We start from the raw sequence: 24053 nt of genomic DNA, 5'->3' as shown, positions 1-24053 counted from the left end.
CCATGCTGGTATAACCTGGGCATCTTCTGTATATAATTATGTGTGTACAGCTGGTATAAGTTATACATCTTGTATACAGTGATATGGACCATGCTGGTATAACCTGGGCATCTTCTGTATATAATTATATATGTACAGCTGGTATAAGTTATACATCTTCTTGTATATAGTGTTAGGGACCATGCTGGTATAACCTGGGTATCTCCTGTATATAATTATATATGTACAGCTGGTATAAGTTCTACATCATCTTGTATACAGTGATATGGACCATGCTGGTATAACCTGGGTATCTCCTGTATATAATTATAAATGTACAGCTGGTATAAGTTATACATATTGTATAAAGTGATATGGACCATGCTGGTATAACCTGGGCATCTTCTGTATATAATTATGTGTGTACAGCTGGTATAAGTTATACATCTTGTATAAAGTGATATGGACCATGCTGGTATAACCTGGGCATCTTATGTATATAATTATGTGTGTACAGCTGGTATAAGTTCTACATCTTGTATAAAGTGATATGGACCATGCTGGTATAACCTGGGTATCTTCTGTATATAATTATGTGTGTACAGCTGGTATAAGTTATACATCTTGTATAAAGTGATATGGACCATGCTGGTATAACCTGGGCATCTTCTGTATATAATTATATATGTACAGCTGGTATAAGTTATACATTTTCTTGAATATAGTGATATGGAGCATGCTGGTATAACCTGGGTATCTCCTGTATATAATTATATATAGTGGTGATGTGTACAGTATAAGTGCTGGGAGGCGTGTATATCCCACCCAGATACCTCAGATGGGTGAGATAACTGAAATCCAGAAAGCTGCAGTGGTTTCAGCAAAGTGTAGTTTGCTGAGGCAGTTTTGTCTAGATGTTGTTCTGGGTTGGATTTCATGTGGACTGGGGGAGCTAGGGCTCATGCACACGGCCGTTGCCTGCATACGGCGGGTCCGCAATACACGGGCATCGGCCGTGTGCATCCCGCATCATGGACCTATTCACTTCAATGGGTCCTCAATCTGGGATATGCGGAACAGAGTCACAGATCGGAAGCACTACGGAGTGCTTCCGTGGGTTTACTGTATGTGCCTCCACAAGGCAGAAAAGCAGTGCATGCGTTTCAAGTGAATGGGTCCACGATCCGCATGCGGCTGCCCTAAAGTCTGTGCTTATGCATTGCGGACCGCAATTTGCGGTTCGTGTGCAAGAGGCCTTAGAGGGAGAAAGGCTGAGGAAGCCTGAGAGGCTCTGTGTGGTCTCAGCTAGGAGGCTTTGTAAAGCCTGAAGTTTGGGGATCCCAGAGACACCTACAGAAAAGAGGGTCACACGGTCAGAGTTGGGAGGACTATGGACCATTTCCGCCCAAAGGTTCTGGTGTTGTCACAGCCTGGGGGCTGCTGGACCGAATATATGGCTGAGGAAGCCGGATCTAATCCCGTGTGTGAACGGTGCTTTATAGATGAGGTAGAGACAACACGTGTATTAGGTAGATCCCAGACGGGCAGGTGTTTATTTTCGATGGTTATGTGTGTGATGGTGCTGAAGTGCCGAAAAAAAAAAGCGCCTTTTGGATTTGAACCCTGTTGTTAGAGGAGAAGTCCGTGATTGCGAACCCGAGAGAGAGCGATCCCTTACAATATGTACAGCTGATATGTTATACCTATTTGAGTATATAGTGATATGGAGCATGCTGGCATAACCTGAGTATCTCCTGTATATAATTAAATATGTACAGCTTATATAAGTTATATATCTTCTTGTATATAGTGATACCAGCATGGTCTGTATCGATGTTTTATATATGTATGTATATATATATATATATATATATATATATATATATATATATAAAAAATATATACACTGAAGATGTCCATGTTATACCAGCATGGTCCACATCACTATATACCACAATATATATAACTTATACCAGCTGTACATATATATACAGAAGATACCCAGGTAATACCAGCATGGTCTGTATCTTCTGAATATAATTATACATGTACAGCTTATATTAGTTATACATCTTCTGGTTTATAGTGATGGGGACCATGCTGGTATCACCTGGGTATCTAGTATGTAGTATTTAACTAGTGTGCATCACTATCCCCGGTACGATGTCCTCCTTTTTGGGGCTCTGCAAGTGGCCACCCTACCCACAGTCCCCAAGAGAGCATCACATCTCAGGGCACCCACAGTCCCTGCAGAGCATTACATCCCCTTGCACCCACAGACCATCACATCCCAGTACACCCACAGAGCATTACATCTCAGGGCACCCACAGTCCCTGCAGAGCATTACATCCCCTTGCACCCACAGAGCATTACATCTCAGCGCACCCACAGTCCCCAAGAGAGCATTACATCCCAGTGCACTCACAGAGCATTACATCTCAGGGCACCTACAGTCTCTGCAGAGCATTACATCCCCTTGCACCCACAGACTCCGCAGAGCATTGCATCCCAGTGCACCCACAGTCCCCACAAAGCATTAAATCCCAGGACACCTACAGAGCATTGTAGCCCAGTGCCCCCCACCCCTGATACTGATGATGATCCCCCAGGACACACAGGCACATAGCCGCTCAGAAACCTCGGAAAACCACGCAGTCAGACAGTCTGGTAAACTTCCTAGCATTGCTCCGCCCACAGGAAGGTCTGGTCACGTGGGCATGACGTCACCAGCGGTCCTCTCTAGGAAGCAGCATCTATTCTCCCCTAGTGGAGCGGTGTGCCCGGTGGGTAAGGTCCCCGCTGTCGCCGAGCGCTGCGGTCCATTGTACGTGTGTAGTTAGGACACAATAGGCCTGCACTCATCTGTAATATACCTGGGCCTAGATGCAGCAGAGCTGTGTGTGTGTTACAGGCTGTTTCTGCCCTGTGCTTTCCCATAGGAGCTCCTCATGTCACTGCTGCAGCTCTTTTTCTAAATGTGCCTGGTGACACCAAAGGGGCAGTCCGGCGACAAACCCATCTACTGCACCGGGAATTTATCATGGGCACAAATGTACTCTAAAACCCTGGAAAACACCAGCTGAGACCTGGCACTGTCCTAAAGCACAGGCGGGTACTAAGTAGCGCGTTGGTGCACCCATAGGCTACCTGCCCACACCGTGGATGACTCCTTTTTTTGGCGCGGATTCTCCTGCAGAAATACTGCAGCGTAATCCAGGACCAACAAAGTGTACGAGATTAGACCCATCCCATGGACGCTTTAGGCCTCTGTCACACGAACCTGGCGGATTGGCTCCGGATGCGTTCAGGGTGCGTTCAGTGAAACTCGCACCATTTTGCAAGCAAGTTCAGTCAGTTTTGTCTGCGATTGCGTTCAGTTGTTCAGTTTTTTCTGCGAGGGTGCAATGCGTTTTGATATGTTTTTCACGCGCGCAATAAACTGAAGGTTTACAAACTATATCTCTTAGCAACCATCAGTGAAAAACGCATTGCAGCCGCACCTGCTTCCGTTTTTCACTGAAGCCCCATTTACTTCTATGGGGCCAGGGCTGCGTAAAAAACTCAGAATATAGAACATGCTGCGATTCTCACGCAACGCAGAACTGATGCATGAAAAAAACTGCTCCTGTACACAGACCCATGGAAATGAATGGGTCCGGATTCAGTGCGGGTGCTAGACGTTCACGTCGCGCATTGCACCCGCATAGAAAATTTGCTCCTGTGAAAGGGGCCTTACATTTTTCCTGCCGTGCGGATTCTGAAATCTGCAGAGTGTCAGTTGTTTGTGCGAATCTTTTGTGCGGATTTTATCTTTTGGAATGCAAGGAGGAGATCTGTGGAAAATCACCCAGTTTTGGTGCGTTTTTTTTGCATTTTTTTATACGGATTTTCAGCAGATGTCGCCCTTCCATTGAAAAGTGTAAAATCTATGCAAGAAAAGCACAACAGTTGACACGTTACAGATTTCAGAGTCCGCACAGCAGATCAGTTTCCGCACCTGAGGAAAAAAAGCGACGTGTCCGTGGAAATATTATAATCTCATCAGGGCTGTGGAGTTGGAGTCAGAGGCAATTTTGGGTACCTGGAGTCGAAGTCGGCAAAAAAGGAACCGACTCCGACTCCTACTAGATTTAAATTGGAATAAAAAAATTAAAAAAAAAGCAAGTTTAAATGTCCCAATTCACAAAAAATTATAATTAATTACCGTATTTTTCGCCCTATAAGACGCACATAGGTTTTGAGGAGGAAAATAAGAAAATAAAAATTTTTAACCATAAGGAGTGCTTTTGGAGGGTTTTGAACTAATGGTGGTCTGTGGATAACGCACTGTTATGGGGGCATCTGTGGATAACGCACTGTTATGGGGGCATCTGTGGATAACGCACTGTTATGGGGGCATCTGTGGATAACGCACTGTTATGGGGGCATCTGTGGATAACGCACTGTTATGGGGGCATCTGTGGATAACGCACTGTTATGGGGGCATCTGTGGATAACGCACTGTTATGGGGGCATCTGTGGATAACGCACTGTTATGGGGGCATCTGTGGATAACGCACTATTATGGGGGCATCTGTGGATAACGCACTGTTATGGGGGATCATTGTGGGGCCATCTGTGGATCACACATATATAGCATCTTATCTTATGTGTCATCCACAGATCCCCCCATAACAGTGTCCCTGTGTAGTGAATGGGGGCCGGCATCTGTTTCTGTAATGGCAGCGGGACCCGGTGCCTGCTTCATTCATAAAGGGGGCGGAGCAGGCGCGAGACGTAGTGAGCTACGCTACGAGCGCCCGCCCGGCCTCCTGACTGCCAAGAAGTTAGTAGTAAGTAGTACAGCGCTAGCTTTAAGATGATTGGAATACTTTAACAATACCCACAAGTTAGATATGATTACTGTATACTACAGTGAGCGGGGCCTGGTGTAGAGAATACAGTGACTGCACCGGGCCCCGCTGCCATTACAGAAACAGATGCCGGCCCCCCAGCCCCTCCTCCCTCTCAGCCTATTCACCGGACGGTCGCAGCATTCGCCCCCATAAGACGCTATTTTTCCCCCACTTTTGCGAAAAATACTGTACTTCTCTACTGTAAGAATAAAGGCCGGTGCATGCAGTGCGTCACGTTACCGCAAAACGAACACGTTAAGTGACCATGAAGAAGCATGCTTTTCATATGCTTCACTATATGGCACGCAACGCACAGTTAAGGAGCGGCAATACTTATACTTTCCATTGTGTTGTGTTCCGCTGTTACAGGGAACGCAACGCCCATGGTTAACCTAGCCTCTCACTGATAACGGATTAAGTAGAGACACTTGTATAAGTGAAGGGAATGGATAGTCCAGGGATCAGCAACCTCCGGCACTCCAGGTGTTGTGAAACTACATTTCCCATCATGCACACTTGCTTAGCTGTTCTCTGAACTCCCACAGAAGTGTAAGGAGCATGCTGGGAGTTGTAGTTTCACAACAGCTGGAGTGCCGAAGGTTGCTGATCCCTGGGATAGTCAATAGTTCAAGACTGAAGCCGTAAACCATTTGGAAATACTGCTGTCATTCAGCTAAGGCTATAAAAACGTGTAAACATGACTATGGGATTCTACTAGGGAAATCAGGTTTTACAATAATTGCCCCTTCCCGGATCCCCCTACTGCCCATCTTCAGCAGAAGACCAGCAGACAAAGGAGAAGGCAGCAGCTTCCTAGCCAGTAGTTCTGTGGTAATGACATGGTAATGACATTCGCATATTAAATAGAGAGGAGTCGGAAGTACCAAAAACTGAGGAGTCGGAGCATTTATCTACTGACTCCACAGCCCTGAATCTCATACACTTGCTGGTAATGTATGACGCTGCAGAAAAAAACAAAACGCATGCAATTTGCATCATGTGTCGCCACCCTAAGGCTACCTGCACACACTGCAGATTAAGTGCATTTTTTTGCACAAATTTTTGCACAGAAAAACTGTAGCGCAAGGCCTCATGCACACAACCGTATGTATTTTGTGGTCCGCAAAAAAATCCGGATTACGTTCGTCTGCATTCATTATTTTGCGGAACGGAACAGCTGGCCCCTAATAGAACAGTACTAATGCAGACAATAGTAGGACATATTCTATTATTTTGCAGAACGGACATGCGCAAACATAATGCACACGGAGTAACTTAAGTTATTTTTGCGGACCCATTGAAATGAATGGTTCTGTATACGATCCGTAAAAAAAAAACTACGGAATGGACAAGAAAAAAAAAAAGGTTCATGTTCATGAGCCCTAATACAGTAACAGCAAAGTGTAGGAGATTAGACAAATCTCACGTACAGATTGGGAGAGATTAATCAATAGAACTGGCTTAGGCTACTTTCACACTGGCGTTTCTGATCCGTTTCAGGGCTCTTACAAGCGGCCCAAAACGGATCAGCTTAGCCCCAATGCATTCTGAATGAATAAGGATCCGCCCAGAATGCATCAGTTTGGCTCCGTTCCGCCTCCATTCCGCTCTGGAAGCGGACACCAAAATGCTGCTTGCAGCGTTTTGGTGTCCGCCTGACGATGCAGAGCCAAACGGATCCGTCCTGAATTACAGTGTAAGTCAATGGGGACGGATATGTTTTTACTGACACAATATGGTGCAATTGAAAACGGATCCGTCCCCCATTGACTTTCAGTGTAAATCAGGACAGATCCGTTTGAATTATCATGGTTCTGAATGGATACAAGCGTTTGCATTAGGCCCCTTTCACACGGGCGAGATTTCCGTGCGGGTGCGATGCGTGAGTTGAACGCACTACACCCGCACTGAATCCTGACCCATTCATTTCTATGGGGCTGTTCACATGAGCGGTGATTTTCACGCATCACTTATGCGTTGCGTGAAAATCGCAGCATGTTCTATATTCTGCGTTTTTCACGTAACGCAGGCCCCATAGAAATGAATGGGGTTGCGTGAAAATCGCAAGCATCCGCAAGCAAGTGCGGATGCGGTGCGATTTTCACGCATGGGTTCTAGGTGACAGTCTATTCACTGTATTATTTTCCCTTATAACATGGTTATAAGGGAAAATAATAGCATTCCGACTACAGAATGCTTAGTATAATGGTGCTGGGAGGGTTAAAAAAAATAAAAAAGTTAACTCACCTTATCCCCATGATCGCCTAGTTCCCGGTCGGTCTCTTCTTTAGCTGTGGCTAAAGGACCTTTGGTGATGTCAGATCACATGCTCCATCACCATGGTGATGGACCATGTGATTGGAGCATGTGATCTGACATCACCAAAGGTCATTCAGCCCAAGCCCACAGCTAGAGAAGAGACCGACCGGGAACTACACGATCTTGGGGATAAGGTGAGTTAACGTTTTTATTTTTTTTTAACCCTTCCAGCACTATTATACTAAGCATTCTGTATTCAGAATGCTATTATTTTCCCTTATAACCATGTTATAAGGGAAAATAATAGAATCTTCAGAACATCAATCCCAAGCCCGAACTGCTGTGAAGAAGTTCGGGTTTGGGTACCAAACATGCGCGATTTTTCTCACGCGAGTGCAAAACGCATGACAATGTTTTGCACTCGCGCGGAAAAATCGCGGGTGTTTCCGCAACGCACCCGCACATTTTTCCGCAACGCCCGTGTGAAACCAGCCTTATAGGTGCGGATCCGTCTGTGCACATACCAGACGGATCCGCACCTAACGCAGGTGTGAAAGAAGCCATAGTTGCCCATAGCAACCGATCAAATTCCGCCTTTCATTTTCCAAAGGAGCTCTAAAATCAAATGAAAGGTGGTCTTTGGTTGCTGTGGGCTACTTTCACACTAGCATTTTAGTTTTCCGGTATTGAGATCTGTCATAGGGGCTCAATATTGGGGGAAAAACCCTTCCGTTTTGTCCCCATTTATTGTCAATGGGGATAAAACTGAACGGAATGCTCCAAAATTCCGTTGCGTTCCCATACCGGAGAGCAAACCGCAGCATGCAGAGCAAGACTGATCCGGTATAACCCCCAATGCAAGTCAATGGGGACAGATCGGTTTTCTCTGACACAATAGATTGGCAATGTTAAATATAATACAACCGGATCCGTTCATATTATCAGTAACGGAAGCGTTTTTGTTAACCCCTGCCGGATCCTGTAAAACCACTAGTGTGAAAGTAGCCTAAGGCCCCTTTCACACGAGCAAGTTTTCTGCGCCGGTGCAATGCCTGACATGAACGTCTAGCACCCGCACTGAATCCTGACTCATTCATTTCAATGGGTCTGTGTACATTAGCGGGTTTTTTTCACGCATAAGTTCTGCGTTGTGTGAAAATCGCAGCATATTCTATATTCGGAGTTTTTCACGCAGCCCTGGCTCCATAGAAGTGAACGGGGCTTTAGTGAAAAACACATCGCATCCGGAAGCAAGTGCAGGTGCGATGCGTTTTTCACTGATGGTTGCTAGGAGATGTTGTTTGTAAACCTTCAGTTTTTATCACACGCGTGAAAAACGCATCAAAACGCATTGCACCCGCGCGGAAAAAACTGAACGCAATCGCAGACAAAACTGACTGAACTTGCTTGCAAAATGGTGCGAGTTTCACTGAACGCATCCGGACCTAATCCGTCATGCTCGTGTGAAAGGGGCCTAGGTAAGGCCTGTTTCACACTTGGGTTGTTAATTCCGATTTTGAGATCCGGCAGAAGATCTCTGAAACCAGAACTATACGGATTCGTGCCATTTAATACATCCGGATGTACGGCCGGATCTGGTTATATTAAATCTAAACTGAAAAAAAAAGGTATAAAAATCATTGTAAGTCTATGGGCTCCGGATCAGTTTTTTTTTTAGCTATCCAGAACTGTTGACTTACATTGATTTTCATGCCAGATCCGGTTGGTTCCGTTTCGCAGACCAAACGCAAAACCGTAGCTTACAAAAAACAAGGCGGAACGGAAAGCATCCTGATCAGTTTTGTCCCCATGGACAATTAATGGGGACAAAACTGACCCGGTTTTGAGATCCTCTGCCGGATTTCAAAACCGGAACACCACAACGCAAGTGTGAAACAGGGCTAGGCCCGTTTTATTTTATACTGTTTTGATGAATCTACCCCACTGTGCAAAATCTCAAAAAATCCTCAGGTGCCCAAAAAATACTTTTGCTAATTCCAGGTAAAAAAAAACTTTGCCAGAGCCAAATTCATTTGTGTAGGGACCTTATGTTCCCCATACACAGCGCTCTAAGGATAGGTTCAGGGTTGTGTGCCCTTGTGGTGTTGTCAGACACGTTACTTGGCCTGTAAGGACTTCCATTGATAGCTGTGATCAGTGATGGTCAGTTCGCAGTGTTTGCCAGTGAACAAATGCAGGCTGCCATCTTTAGTAAGGTAGACTCACCCGTCCGGCGATGCACAGGTAAGCCCTTACCTGTGCCGGGAGCCGGTCTGAAATCAAATGCGGTCGCCGGGAGCAGACAGTTCCGAGAACAGCCCGATGAAGGCCCCCAGCAGCTGTTCTCGGAACTGCCTGCTCCCGGTGACTGCATTTGATCTCAGACCGGCACAGGTAAGGGCTTACCTGTGCATTGCCGGACGGGTGAGTCTACCTTACTAAAGATGGCAGCCCGCATGTGTTCGCTGGCGAACACTGCGAATGACCTTCACTGGCTGTGATGTCATTTTTGATTAGGACTTTCACAGCACCCCCAAAAATGCACCAGTTGTCAACCATTGTAAAAAGGTAATCTTTCCGGATTAATGTGTGGACTTGATTGGTGGCCTCTGTGCATATTTTCTTCTTGTATTTTGCAGTGAGCAGCCATGTATGTGCTTGTCACCGTGCTGGCCGCGTTGTTCTTCACCTTGCTTCAGAGGCGCTTCAAGAGCAGACGGCCGTGTCTTGATCCAAAAAGACTGGATGGCAAAACCGTCCTCATAACAGGTCAGCGAGCTTCTGAAGAACATGTCCCGTCACACCACACGGCAGAGCTGTGCCTTTATCTGGTCATGGTTGAATTCTCCTATGATCCCTCAACAAGGGATCTAACCATGTCGTCTGCAGTGCGCCAAATCTTACAAATTAGTCTAGAGGCAAACGAATGAGAAGTCATGACTCAGGGTGGTCTTTCAGTCTTCCTCTTCTGACCCCAAACAGCATTAAAATACAAATGCGCCAACAGGATTCTGCCAGACAGATCTGTACGTCTTCACAACTGACCGTCTGGACACAATTAAGACACTCCAAGCAAAGGAATTCCTTTGTCTAGATACATGACATCCCCTCAATCAATCCCCAGTGTCGTTGATGGGAAAGAAGAGGTTAAGAAAAACATGGTGCCACACCAGGCCATAGGTTGTGCCAGGTATTACACCTCGGCTCCATTGAAGACAATAAGGCCGAGCAGTGCCACAAAAAACCTGTACAGAGGTTTGGCGCTATTTTTGGAAGGAAGTAGCCATGTTTTTCTAGAGTATGTTCACACTCATGGGGGGGGGGGGGGGGGGGGGCTCAGATTTCAGCACAGTTTCGTTGCTGAAACCGCCTTCTTTTGTTTTCTATGGGAGTTCTTGCGGCTGGGGATTTTTCCCGTACAGGTTTCCAGAATGCACGTCCCTTCTTGGCGCAGTTACCGCTCAGATACCTTTGAAAGCCGCACACAGTTTAGCTGTATTCAGTGGAACTAAGCCATGAGCGGGCCTGCACTATTCAAAATGAAAACCTGCAGCAGAAAGTGCTGTGATTTCTGCCATGGGTTACGGCTGTATCCCATAATACTACTATGTGCATGATTCCTAATGGTGATGTAGATCCAACATCCAAACTAGGACACCGCCATGTAAGGCCTCTTTCACACGGGCGTCCCGGATTTGCTCCTGAAGCTTTGCGTGTGCATTGTGGGAAACTGACTGCAATTGCGTGCACAAGTAGGCACGCAATTTCAGTCAGTTTTGACTGCGATTGCGTTCCCATGTTCAGTTACGTTTTGCACGCGCGGGAGAAAAAAACTCAATGTGGTACCCGAACCCAGACTTCTTCACTGAAGTTCAGGTTTGGGATCAGTGTTCTAATTATTTTATTATTTTCCCTTATAACATGGTTATAATAGAAAATAATAGCATTCTTAATACAGAATGCTTACTGAAATGTGCCTTGAGGGGTTAAAAAATAAAAAGATATATTTACTCACCTTATCCTGTTGTTCGCGCAGCCGGCATCGTCTTCTTTCTAATTCTTTCAGGACTTGCTAAAGGACCTTTGATGACGTAAGATCCTTCTATCTTCATTCAGCAGGACCTGCGCTGACGTGAGAGCGATTAAGTCATCAAAGGTCCTTTTGCAGGTCCTGAAAGAAGAAGACGATGCCGGCTGCGCAAACAACAGGATGAGGTGAGTTAATTTTTTCTTTATTTTTTAACCCCTCGAGCAACCTTTTACTAAGCATTCTGTATTAAGAATGCTATTATTTTCCTTTATGTTATAAGTGAAAATAATACAGTAAATTGACTTTTATCAATTTACTAACATCATCTCCTAGCAACCATGTGTGAAAATCGCGGATGCTTGTGATTTTCACGCACCACTCATCTGAAAAGCCCTCTTGAAGTGAATGGGTCCGGATTCAGTTCGGGTGCAATGCATTCACCTTACGCATTGTACCCGCGCGGAATTCTCGCCCGTGTGAAAGGGGCCTAATATTTTCCCGGATACAGAGTCACTAAGATGACCCAGTCCTCTATCAGTGTATTCAAGAGCAGCAGAAGACCACAGAATTGATAGGGTTCCAGACGTTCTTGGTCCCTCAAGTGCGACATGTCTGTGCTTCCACCTGTCTATAATATTGCTATGTGTTAAAGGGGTTTTCTTAGACTTTGATCCTGAGGCTATATCATCAGTATTAGTCATCAGTATGTGATCGGTGGGGTCCTATACTCAGGACCTTCGCCGATCAGCTGTTTCCTAGGCCGGTGACGACATGTTCATCGGGCACGTGACCTAGGAGCAGCTCAACCCCTTAGAAGTGAATGAAGCTAAGCTACGATACCAAGCACAGCCGCTATAGGGTGTGCGGTGCTGTGCTTGGTGAGCACAGAGAAGGCCGCGCTGCTCACAGGAGCGCAAATGCCTTCTCAAACAGGTGATCGGCGGGAGTCCTGGGTGTCGGACCCCCACCAATCAGATACTGAAGACCTATCCATAGGTCATCAGTATTAAAGTCTTGGAAAACCCTTTTAAGGATATAATGGTGTACAGTATGTATGAGCGGTCGTCTGCAGTAATTCACTCTTGAGATATTGTTGGTGGGATTTCATGTTACATTCAATCCCAATCCTTCCTGCTGGGGCTTTGGCCAAGACTTGGGACCCTCATTGTCATCAGTATTAGCAACATATTCATTTGCCTTTACTCCACTTACAGAGAACATCAGGAAACGAGCTCCTAATTACCCACATGACCTCATGTCTTCATTTCTATATAGACAAGTTTTCATCTCTTATTAAACCCTCTGGTATCCTGCCATGAATCTCCTGGCAAGAGGCTCCTAGTATGCTGTGTTTTGGCCACTGAAGTCCCCATAGATGCCAAATGTCCAAGCCTTTTTCCAAGTGGCAGTATTGTCCAGCAGAACATTGAGATGCCTCTTAGTAAATTACTACTGCCAGAGATGTAAGTAGCCGAGTTTTCAAAAGGAAACATAAGCCACCTGGTCTCTGTGTGACTCCTGACGTGTCTTCAGAACTGTGCCAATCCACTCCACCCCCGCAGAGGAAGTGACATCTCCTGTCCGCCACGCTCTGCTTGCTACCGGTTCATTTTAGGCATGTTCCACTTCGATTACATTCAGAAAAACGATAGGGGATCGTAAGATGTTCAGGCAATTTATTTCTCATTTGTGTCCTTGTTGGAGACAAGCAGCTTGTTTTTATTCAGGGTTTAATGTCCCTTTAATGCGATATTTGTTTTGTGCACAGACTACAGATCTCTGCTTGTCTTGGATCTATATTCTAGGTTTTATAATAGTGACAAAATGGTGTTAAAAACCGTTCAGTCCATGTACAATAGAAAATGAGCGGCAGATGTAATGCTCCATGAACACAGAGATGTAGAGTTGTTGCGATACCAAAATTTTGATTCGGTTTCGATACCATAAAAAAGTATTGCAATACTCGATACCATTTGATACCATGCGAAAAAAATAAAACAAAAAAAGCCACGTGCATTCCGCATTTTAAAAAATGGCGAATCGCGCAGATTTTCTTTGTATTTTAATAGTTTTTGACTTTTCGGACGTGGCGATGTTTGTTTGTTTATTTATTTATTGTTTATATATTTTATCTACTCCCTGAAGTGTATGGTAGCCGTCATGGCACTTAACAGGTAGAATTTAGTGTTAGGAACCCGTCTAACAGAGATCGCCTTGACGTGCGGCAGACGGGCTCAAATAATTTTGTACAAAACGATTTGCCAAGTATCTCTCACTTCTAGTGTAGCACTTGTAATTATTATGCAATTTTGTACTCTATATTGCAGTGAGTTGTCGCATGCATGTTTTGTCTTTTAATGTTGTTCCCTGCCATAGCAATGTGCTCCTGCGGTTTGGTATGTGCTGACTGACCCCCTTTTGTTCTTTCTTTATATATTTTATATGTAAAATGGGAAAAGGGGGTGATTTATACTTAAAGGGAACCTGTCACCTGGATTTGGGGTATAGAGCTGAGGACATGGGTTGCTAGACCGCCGCTAGCACATCTGCAATACCCAGTCCCCATAGCTCTGTGTGCTTTTATTGTGTAAAAAAAACCATTTGCTACATATGCAAATTAACCTGAGATGAGCCAGGGACAGGACTTATCTCAGGTTAATTTGCATATGTATCAAATCGTTTTTTTTTTACACAATAAAAGCACACAGAGTTATGGGGATTGGGTAATGCGGATGTGCTAGCGGCAATCTAGCAGTCCATGTCCTCAGCTCTTTACAAAAAATTCCGGTGACAGGTTCCCTTTAATATTTTGGTGTGTTTTTTTTTTTTTTTTTTTTTTTTTTACAGTTTATTTAATAACTATCCTGGGATCTTCTAATCCCTTGTCCTATTCACCCTAATAGAGCTCTATTAGGGTGAATAGGATCTCGCACTATCCCTGTGCATAGTTCACACAGCAGCAGAGAGATTACCATGGCAGCCAGGGCTTCAGTAGCGCCCTGGCTGCCATGGTAACTGATCGGGGCCCCAGGATTACACTGCTGGGGCTCTGATCAGAAGCTGCCACTGCCACCAATGAGGAGGAGGGGAGGGGACCCTGTGGCCACTGCCACCAATGATTATAATACTGGGGGGGTTGAGGGGGGCAGGCGCACTGCACCACCAATGACAATTAACCCTTAAAACAGGAGGCGGGTACTGGCAGCAGATCAGCGGCAGTTAACCCCTCAGGTGCCGCACCTGAGGGGTTAACTGCCACTGATCACAGCTCCCTGTCAGAGACAGAGTGCCGGCTATGCGATTCTGCTGCCGGCATCTGCCTCCTGTATTAAAAGTTAAAGACGACCTTATATGGGTTCGGACTTTAAGCAGCAGGCTACATTGAGCGGCGCCCAGAGATGTCCCAGCACTTACTATTATTCCTGGGCGCCACTCCGTCCGCCCGCTGTGCGCCTGAGCCCCATTACCGTCTCCTGCAGTCCTGCTCCATATGCTAATTACTATTGGAGCAATGGGGAGGAGACAGCAGCTTCTCTAGTGGCCGTTCCTTCTCCCTGCACTACAATTGGACAGAGCTACAGCCAGGGGAGAAGGAACGCCCTCTAGAGAAGCTGCTGTCTCCTTTCCATTGCTCCGATAGTAATTAGCATATGGAGCAGGACTGCAGGAGACGGTAATGGGGCGCAGGCGAATGGAGCAGCGCCCAGGAATAATAGTAAGTGCTGGGACATCCCTGGGCGTCGCTCTGTGTAGCCTGCTGCTTAAAGTCCGGACCCATGAAAAGTCCTATCATTGGTGGCGCAGTGTGCCCACCCCTCTCTCCGTTCATTGGTGGCAGCAGCAGCACAGGGGGAGGGAGAGACAGCTTCCTTCTCCCCTGTGCTGCTGAGGGAACATGAGCGCACTCACAGCAGCTCATGTTCTGTAATACTAGGCTGCGCAGTGGCACAGCCCAGTATTGAAAAAATGGAAATCCCGGTATCGTATCGATACCGGGACAAAAGTATCGATTGGGTATCGAAATTTCGATACCCGCAACAACCCTACAAAGATGGCCGCTTGGCAAAGGCTTTTCCATGCAGTAGATGATTTTTATTCCTTTTATTTTTGCTAAGAAAATAGATTTAAAGGGATTTTGCCATCTTGTAATATGATGGTATATTGCAGGGATCAGCAACCTTCGACAATCCAGCTGCTGTGAAACTACAACTCCCAGCATGTAAACATGCTTGGCTGTTCTAACTCCCACAGAAGTGAATGAAGCACTCTGGGAGTTGTAGTTTTGCCATCTTGTAATATGATGGTATATTGCAGGGATCAGCAACCTTCGACAAGCCAGCTGCTGTGAAACTACAACTCCCAGCATGTAAACATGCTTGGCTGTTCTTATAACTCCCACAGAGGTAATTGAAGCACTCTGGGAGTTGTAGTTTCTGAACAGCTGTCGTGCTGGAGGTTGCTGATCCCTGCTACATTGCTAGGATATGACACCACTTTATGATCCGTGGTGGTCAGTGGTGTAATTAGTACTGACTGGGCCCCACAGCAAAATTTGAATGCCACCCCCCCTCCTAGAAACCCCTTCCTCCCGTGCAACTCTCACTCCTGCGGATAGTCAAGATCGCTCTGTTGAAGGGTACTGACAATAATGTCTTTCAGGCCTTCTCCCGGGCAGGCCCCTTCTGAGTTTCGGCCCCATCGCAGCTGCTTCCCCTTCTTCCACTACAGCTACGGCTCTGGTGTTGGTCTCTGAGACCTCACTGATCCTGATTGAGGGCTGCAGCCCCTTCAGTCTTTCCCTGCATGTTTGCGTTCCTGGCTACCCGTCTGTGCAGCCGACCAACTTCCACGTCAAGAGAGTGAAGGGCTTGCAGTGCTAAACTAAAGCTGTGGCCCCTTCTTTCTCAGGATCGGTGAGGCTCCTAGAGGTTGGACCAGCATATAGATCATAAACTGATGGCATATCTTAGCAATATACCATCCTTAGAAGAAGGGTAAATCTGTTTAAAGGGGTTGTTGCATGTTCCAATTAGCCAACCCCTTTCATATGGATGTCATAGAGGTGGGTCCTGTGTTGAAGACCCTCTCTGTTAGCTGGAGTGGAGCCCAGCAATGTTTTACATGGTCACCATAGGACTGCACTTCCATTACAGAGAAAATGTATGAGCATCTGTATATCCCCAGTCAATGTCCGCTGTCTTAAAGAGCTTTTCAAAGAGAATCCCTTTAACCATGCATCTGATTACTCTCAGGAAGTCCAGTATGTATGGTTTAAAGGGTTTGTGTCAAATTATAAACTTATCCCTTACTTACAGGATAAGGCAGAAGAATTTGATCTGTGGGCATCCAACTGCTGGTCATCCACCATTTACAAGAATGTGGGTCCATTGTCTCGCCATGCTGAATTCATAGAGATGCAAGGAGCCACCACTCCATGCATATGGGGTGACAAAGGACCCCAGTTCTTGTAGTTGGTGTGGGTCACCACGGTTGGACCCCTAATGATCAGACTCTTATTCCCTTTATTAGGGTAGGTTCACCTTTGAGCACCATTTTACAGTTTATATATGTACACCTTTCTCTGGTCTCATAAAAAGTTGAGTTCAGATGGTCATTATTGGAAACAGTCAACAAGCTGGCTATGACATATACTCTCATATGGCAGCGGGGGGGTACTTTACTGTACAGTGGCTGGTGTACTATACTTCCCAAAATCCCACCAGAGCAAGCTTGCGTGCAAACATTGTAAGTAATAACCCTCAAGTAATACTGGGAGGTTTCAGCCTAGAAGTTAGCTGAATTGTGAATGCAGCTCTGGGTTATAAATAACTGATGTCATGTATTCACTATGTGTGTTATGTAAATTGATTCCATGTAAATTAGTGCTCACAGTAGAACATCTACCTACAGTAAGTAATTGATGGACACATCCAGTGTTTGGAGCTGTACTACTTGCACATACAGTAAGCAGGTTGTCAGGGTTGCCATGAACGGGTGGTAAGGCCTTGAAACTTATTCTTATTGCCATAGAGACATAGAGCTTCATTGCAGCGCTCATGAGCACAATGATCAGTGGTTTTAGAGAATGGGATGACTCACGACACAAGAAAGTGAAGTACCAGTAGAAACATTCTTTATGTGCGGGAGAAAAAATCCTGGGCACTCTGCATGCTGGCAAGCCCTTTATTTTACTTTGCTGTACAGCTTGACATGACAACTTCTTATTGGACTCGTTGTCATCATGGTCATTGTTACCTTTTTAAACATTAGGTGGGGCATCAGGAATTGGGAAAGAGACAGCCATTGCTCTGGCAAGACGTGGTGCACGTGTCCACATCACAAGTCATGATGACCAGAAAGGGGGCGCAGCTCTTCGAGACATCAAAAAAGAAAGTGCAAGTATGAATGTCCGCTTCTGGAGCCTAAACTTAGCAAATCTGCAGAGCATCCGCAACTTCTGTAAGGATTTTCTGAAGAATGAGAGCCGTCTTGATATTCTTATCAACAATGATGGTGAGTGGCACAGTATGTCTTCAGCACATCCACATTTAAATGCAGAACTGGGCAGCCATGAGAACCTAAAGCACACCTGCCTTTACAGGTGACTTCTCAGAACAAACTGTAATGTAAGTGTACAGGAGGAATAACTCTATTTCTGGTCATTATATGATTAGTAGTGATGAGCGAACTTCAGTTTTGTAAGTTCTAGTTCGGGTATGTGCTGAATTGCGTTATGGATTCCGTTACCACGGACCATAACGCAATTCCATGACGGAGGCATTCCGTTATGCATTCTGTCATAATAGAAGTCTATGGCCAGCATAATGGATCTGTCCGGTTTCTGTTATGCAGGAGATCTGTCCGGTTTCTGTTATGCAAACGGATCCATTATGCTGGCCATAGACTTCCTGTCACGACCCTTGGTCATGATCGTGACTCCTTGGGAGCCGCATGCAGTTACCCGCGGTTTTGGTGTTGTGTCAACCGCAGCTGGGGGCACTTAGTGGTTTGCCTCAGGTGCGGTTGCCGCGGATAACAGGCATGCGTGCGGTTGCCCTTGGCAACGTGTTTTATGTGCACCCCCTTTGTCGTTTTGTGGTGCACGAGGTTATGTGTTGTATGCACGTAGACACCTTCCTTCACCTGCGATTGTCCGCGGCAACGTCTGTTGTTGTATGCATGTGGTGGCAGGGTCTCGGCCTGCTGGCTGTTCCCCAGAACATGGTTGCCACGCATGCCGTTGCTGGCGGTAACAGGTCAGTGTGTTGGTGTGTTTTATGGATTGTGTGTACTTCCCCTTTTAGTTGGTGTTTTCCCTTTCCTGTGGTGCTGGAAGGGTTAATTCTCTTCCCAGTGTGTGTGATGTCACTGGGTGTGTTCTGACCGGTGGGTGTGGCCACTTAGGCCTATATAGCCTCGTTCTCTGGCTTGGCTCAGTAGGTTGCTTTCAGCCAGGCATAGCTGGAGCAACCTCCTGTACATTACCATCTACCAGTGGGGGCCTCCCTTCTGGTCATAAAACTATGTTTCACGGTGTTATGAAGGTGTGTGTGGGGTTTACTTATTATTGCAGCTTATGGTCCTGGGTTCCTGTGTGATGTCTGGTGTGTGCTGTGTCCGTTGGTGTTCAGAACTGCAGCACCTGCACATGGGTTCCAGGGTTTGTTGTCTGTGGCAGGTGAGTGATGTGTTGGTTCCATTTGCCTGTCACTGCCATAAGGTGTTTTCTGTTTCCCCTTGTTGCTTGGCCATTGAGACTCCTGCTCCTCCGTGCCAAGGAGGAGTAGGTCGTCTCACCCAGCTCCTAGGTCAGGGATCTGCGGAGGGTCAGCAGGGATCCGAGGTTCCTGAGTATGGGCCCTCCTACCATCAAGGTCGGCCCATGCAGGTAGGAGACAGGGTCAGAGTTAGGGACGCAACAGGAGGTGACCTGCTCCCTAATTCTGTGTTGTTTGGCCAAGTGGTAACCCTACCATCTCCTGGCACCGCACGGCTGGGGGTTTCCCCCACCTCCAGCCGTGACACTTCCATTATGCTGGCCATAGACTTCTATTATGACGGAATGCCTCTAAAGGCATTCCGTTATGAATTCCGTCATGGAATTGCGTTATGATCCGTGATAGCGGAATCCATAACGCAATTTAGCACAAACTCGAACTTACAAAACTGAAGTTCTCTCAACACTAATGATTAGAATTTTGCATTTTCCACCAGTTTTCCCCTCAGCAGGCTCCATGTCTAATTGTTGGTTTACCTGAGCAAGTGAACAGAGACTAGCTGCTATGATATCTCCCATACACAGCGCACACAGAGAAGTGGAGATTCTGCTCCCTTGTCTCTCTGTAGAACTTCAAGAAGCAGCAACATGGATGACATTATACAGCTGTTATGCTATGAATCCAGCACTTGGGTGAGACAGTCGACTAGGGCTGCAGTAAACTATTATTTTTTTACGATTTATCGAGTAATCTAATAAAAGATGAATTAATAGACTGTTTTCCTTTATAAAAACTCATAAGACCTCCTGCATCAGCTCCACTATCCCCCAGTGCCATCAGCTTTCCCCCGTGCCATCAGGTCCTTTCCCCCAGTGCCATCAGCTCTCCCCCACCCCAGTACCATCAGCTCTCCCCCACCCCAGTGCCATCAGCTCTCTCCCATAAAGTGCCTTTAGCTCTCCCCACCCCAGTGCCTTTAGCTCTCCCCACCCCAGTGCCTTTAGCTCTCCCCACCCCAGTGCCTTTAGCTCTCCCCACCCCAGTGCCTTTAGCTCTCCCCCACCCCAGAGCCATCAGCTCTCCCCCACCCCAGAGCCATCAGCTCTCCCCCACCCCAGAGCCATCAGCTCTCCCCCACCCCAGAGCCATCAGCTCTCCCCCACCCCAGAGCCATCAGCTCTCCCCCAATCCCAGAGCCATCAGCTCTCCCCCAACCCCAGAGCCATCAGCTCTCCCCCAACCCCAGAGCCATCAGCTCTCCCCCAACCCCATAGCCATCAGCTCTCCCCCAACCCCATAGCCACCAGCTCTCCCCAACCCCATAGCCACCAGCTCTCCCCCAACCCCATAGCCACCAGCTCTCCCCCAACCCCATAGCCACCAGCTCTCCCCAACCCCATAGCCACCAGCTCTCCTCCAACCCCATAGCCACCAGCTCTCCTCCAACCCCATAGCCACCAGCTCTCCTCCAACCCCATAGCCACCAGCTCTCCTCCAACCCCATAGCCACCAGCTCTCCTCCAACCCCATAGCCATCAGCTCTCCTCCAACCCCATAGCCACCAGCTCTCCTCCAACCCATAGCCATCAGCTCTCCTCCAACCCCATAGCCATCAGCTCTCCTCCAACCCCATAGCCATCAGCTCTCCTCCAACCCCATAGCCATCAGCTCTCCTCCAACCCCATAGCCATCAGCTCTCCTCCAACCCCATAGCCATCAGCTCTTCTCCAACCCCATAGCCATCAGCTCTTCTCCAACCCCATAGCCATCAGCTCTTCTCCAACCCCATAGCCATCAGCTCTCCCCCCATTGTGCACTCCGGGTGCCCGGCCTTAGTCGCGCCTCCACCCCCTCGTTTTCACCAACTTACCTTTCCAGCAGGGGCGCCGCCGACACTCCATCGTTCTGCGCTGCATCAGTTCCCTGCTGTCCGCAATGCATGCGGGCTGCAATGCATGGGCACCAACCGTGGGGCAGACCCGCTCCGTGGTCACATGACACAAACGAATCTTCGATGCCAAAAATTTGCATCGAGGATTTTTTTGTGTCGAATTACTCGATTTAATCGAGTAATCGCTTCAGCCCTACAGTCGACTACTTAATACAAGCAGCAGCATATTGGTCTGTATGTTCTTTCTCGCTACAGCTTCTCCCTTCTTCCTACTCATCTGTGGTGAAGAGATACAGAAAGTTTGTTTGATTTTAGTAAGTTATTGAGAGTGATGTGATCAGTGCAGGAGGGAGAAGAAGAGTCTGATAAGTGGAGAAAAAGGTCTTTTTTCTAGTAATACATTATAAAAACATATTATCTTCACTTGTACTTTTGACTTATGCAAAGTTTGATAAACTGGCAATGCCTGTTTAAACCAGCCTCATATTTCAGTCACAGAGAGCACAATGCCTCAGTGGCAGATATTGGCACCACTTTACAAAAGACAACCTCACCCAGTTCTGCTGGCCATGAATCAAGGGAGCTGTATAAGAGCAGGCAACTGTCAATGCAGAATTGATGGTCTTTTCCAAAACAGTGACCCCATGCACTTGAGCATTAGGCCTCTTTCACACGAACGTAAGGGCTCCGTGCGGGGGACCAGAAATTGCGGTCCGCAATACATGGGCACCGACCGTGGGGCAGACCCAGACGCATGTGGATCGCAAACCCATTCACTTGAATGGGGTCTGCGATCCGTCTGTTCCGCAAGTTTTATCTTTTTGCGGAAAGGAAGCACGGAACACCACAGAAGCACTCCGTAGTGCTTCCGTGGTGTTCAGTTCCGTACCGCATCTCCGCATTTGCGAACCTATTCAAGTGAATAGGTCTGCATCTGTGATGCAGAATGCACATGGCTGGTGACCCGTGTATTGCGGAACCGCCATATGCGGCCTGCAGCACGGGCACGGAGCTCTTACGTTTGTGTGAAAGAGGCCTCAAGGAGATCCAACCTGACAGAGCTTGAGAGGATCTGCAGAGAAGCATGGCAGAAAATCCCCAAATCCTGATGTGCAAACCTCATGGCATCATACCCAAGAATACTGGAGGCTGTAATCGCTGCCAAAGGTACTTCAACTAAGTACTGAGTAAAGAGTCTGAATGCTTACGTCAATGCAAGATTTTAGTGTTGTCTTTTCAATAAATTAGAAAAGATTTCAAACATTCTGTTTCCACTTTCCTATTATAGGGTATTGAGTGCAGAATGATGGGGAAAAACTTGATTTTCTTTTTATTTTAGCACAAGGCCGCAACATAACAAAATGTGGAAAAAGTCTGAAGACTTTCTGAATGCACTGTACAGGTGAAACTCGAAAAATTAGAATATCGGGCAAAGTTCATTTATTTCAGTAATGCAACTGAAAAGGTGAAACTAACATATAAGACTCATTACATGCAAAGCGAGATATTTCTAGCCTTTATTTGTTATAATTTGGATGATTATGGCTTACAGCTTATGAAACCCCAAAGTCACAATTTTGAGGTCCCCTTTGCTCAGGGGTAGGGATGAGCGAACTCGAACTGTATAGTTCGGGTTCGTACCGAATTTTGGGGTGTCCGTGACACGGACCCGAACCCGGACATTTTCGTAAAAGTCCGGGTTCGGGTTCGGTGTTCGTCGCTTTCTTGGCGCTTTTGTGACGCTTTCTTGGCGCTTTTTGAAAGGCTGCAAAGCAGCCAATCAACAAGCGTCATACTACTTGCCCCAAGAGGCCATCACAGCCATGCCTACTATTGGCATGGCTGTGATTGGCCAGAGCACCATGTGACCCAGCCTCTATTTAAGCTGGAGTCACATAGCGCCGCCCGTCACTCTGCTCTGATTAGCGTAGGGAGAGGTTGCGGCTGCGACAGTAGGGCGAGATTAGGCAGATTAACTCCTCCAAAGGACTTGATTAACTGATCGATCTGCAGCTGTGGATCATTGAGCTGCTGATCCTCAATTGCTCACTGTTTTTAGGCTGCCCAGACCGTTTGTCAGTCACATTTTTCTGGGGTGATCGGCGGCCATTTTGTGTCTTGTGGTGCGCCAGCACAAGCTGCGACCAAGTGCATTTAACCCTCAATGGTGTGGTTGTTTTTTGGCTAAAGCCTACATCAGGGTGAAGCTGTCACACCAAGTGCATTTAACCAGCAATAGTCTGTTCATTTTTTGGCCATATACAAAATCAGGGGCAAGCTGCGCCTGTCACCAAGTGCATTTAACCCTCAATGGTGTGGTTGTTTTCTGGCTAAAGCCTACATCAGGGTGAAGCTGTCACACCAAGTGCATTTAACCAGCAATAGTCTGTTTATTTTTTGGCCATATACTACATCAGGGGCAAGCTGCGCCCGTCACCAAGTGCATTTAACCCTCAGTAGTGTGGTTGGTCAAGCTGTGACACCAAGTGCATTTAACCAGCAATAGTCTGTTCATTTTTTGGCCATATACTACATCAGGGGCAAGCTGCGCCCGTCACCAAGTGCATTTAACCAGCAATAGTGTGGTTATTTTTTGGCCATATCCCAGTCTAATTCTGTCACTAAATCCATACCGGTCACCCAGCGCCTAAATACTAGGCCTCAAATTTATATCCCGCTAAATCTCTCGTTACCGCTGTCCTGTTGTAGCTGGGAAAGTTATTTAGTGTCCGTCAAAGCACATTTTTTGTTCTGGGTTGAAGTACAATTCCCAATTTAGCAATTTCATAATTTAGTGGTTTCTGCTATATCAGAGCTATTTGAAATCTATCCCTAAAAGGGTATATAATATTCAAGGTGCACATTGGGTCATTCAGAATAACTTCACACACACCCGCTACTGTGTATTTTCAAGTCTAATTCTGTCACTAAACCCATACCTGTCACCCAGCGCCTAAATACTAGGCCTCAAATTTATATCCTGCTAAATCTCTCGTTACCGCTGTCCTGTTGTAGCTGGGAAAGTTATTTAGTGTCCGTCAAAGCACATTTTTTGTTCTGGGTTGAAGTACAATTCCCAATTTAGCAATTTCATAATTTAGTGGTTTCTGCTATATCAGAGCTATTTGAAATCTATCCCTAAAAGGGTATATAATATTCAAGGTGCACATTGGGTCATTCAGAATAACTTCACACACACCCGCTACTGTGTATTTTCAAGTCTAATTCTGTCACTAAACCCATACCTGTCACCCAGCGCCTAAATACTAGGCCTCAAATT

General features: G+C 46.5%; 1 protein-coding gene across 4 annotated transcripts in view; it reads left to right on the top strand.

Moving 5' to 3' along the window:
* Positions 1-2694: 2694 nt before the first annotated feature.
* Positions 2695-24053, top strand: part of LOC122933857 (retinol dehydrogenase 12-like) — a 56832-nt gene continuing 35473 nt past the window's right edge. For 2 of the 4 annotated variants that reach the window (XR_006388560.1, XM_044288942.1), the window contains exons 1-3: positions 2720-2804; positions 9774-9903; positions 17435-17677. Coding sequence is in view for 3 of the 4 variants with exons in the window: in XM_044288942.1 (XP_044144877.1) it covers positions 9783-9903; positions 17435-17677 (364 nt within the window). In the remaining variant the exon portion in view is untranslated. Of the gene's footprint in view, positions 2805-9773; positions 9904-17434; positions 17678-24053 lie in introns of all 4 variants that reach the window. The other 2 variants (XM_044288963.1, XM_044288954.1) reach the window with 2 other exon arrangements.

Source organism: Bufo gargarizans, chromosome 1, assembly GCF_014858855.1.
Source record: "Bufo gargarizans isolate SCDJY-AF-19 chromosome 1, ASM1485885v1, whole genome shotgun sequence".
In the NCBI taxonomy this organism is placed as follows: domain Eukaryota; kingdom Metazoa; phylum Chordata; class Amphibia; order Anura; family Bufonidae; genus Bufo; species Bufo gargarizans.
Note: the sequence above shows the minus strand (reverse complement) of the source record. Positions and strands in the feature narration are given on the sequence as shown.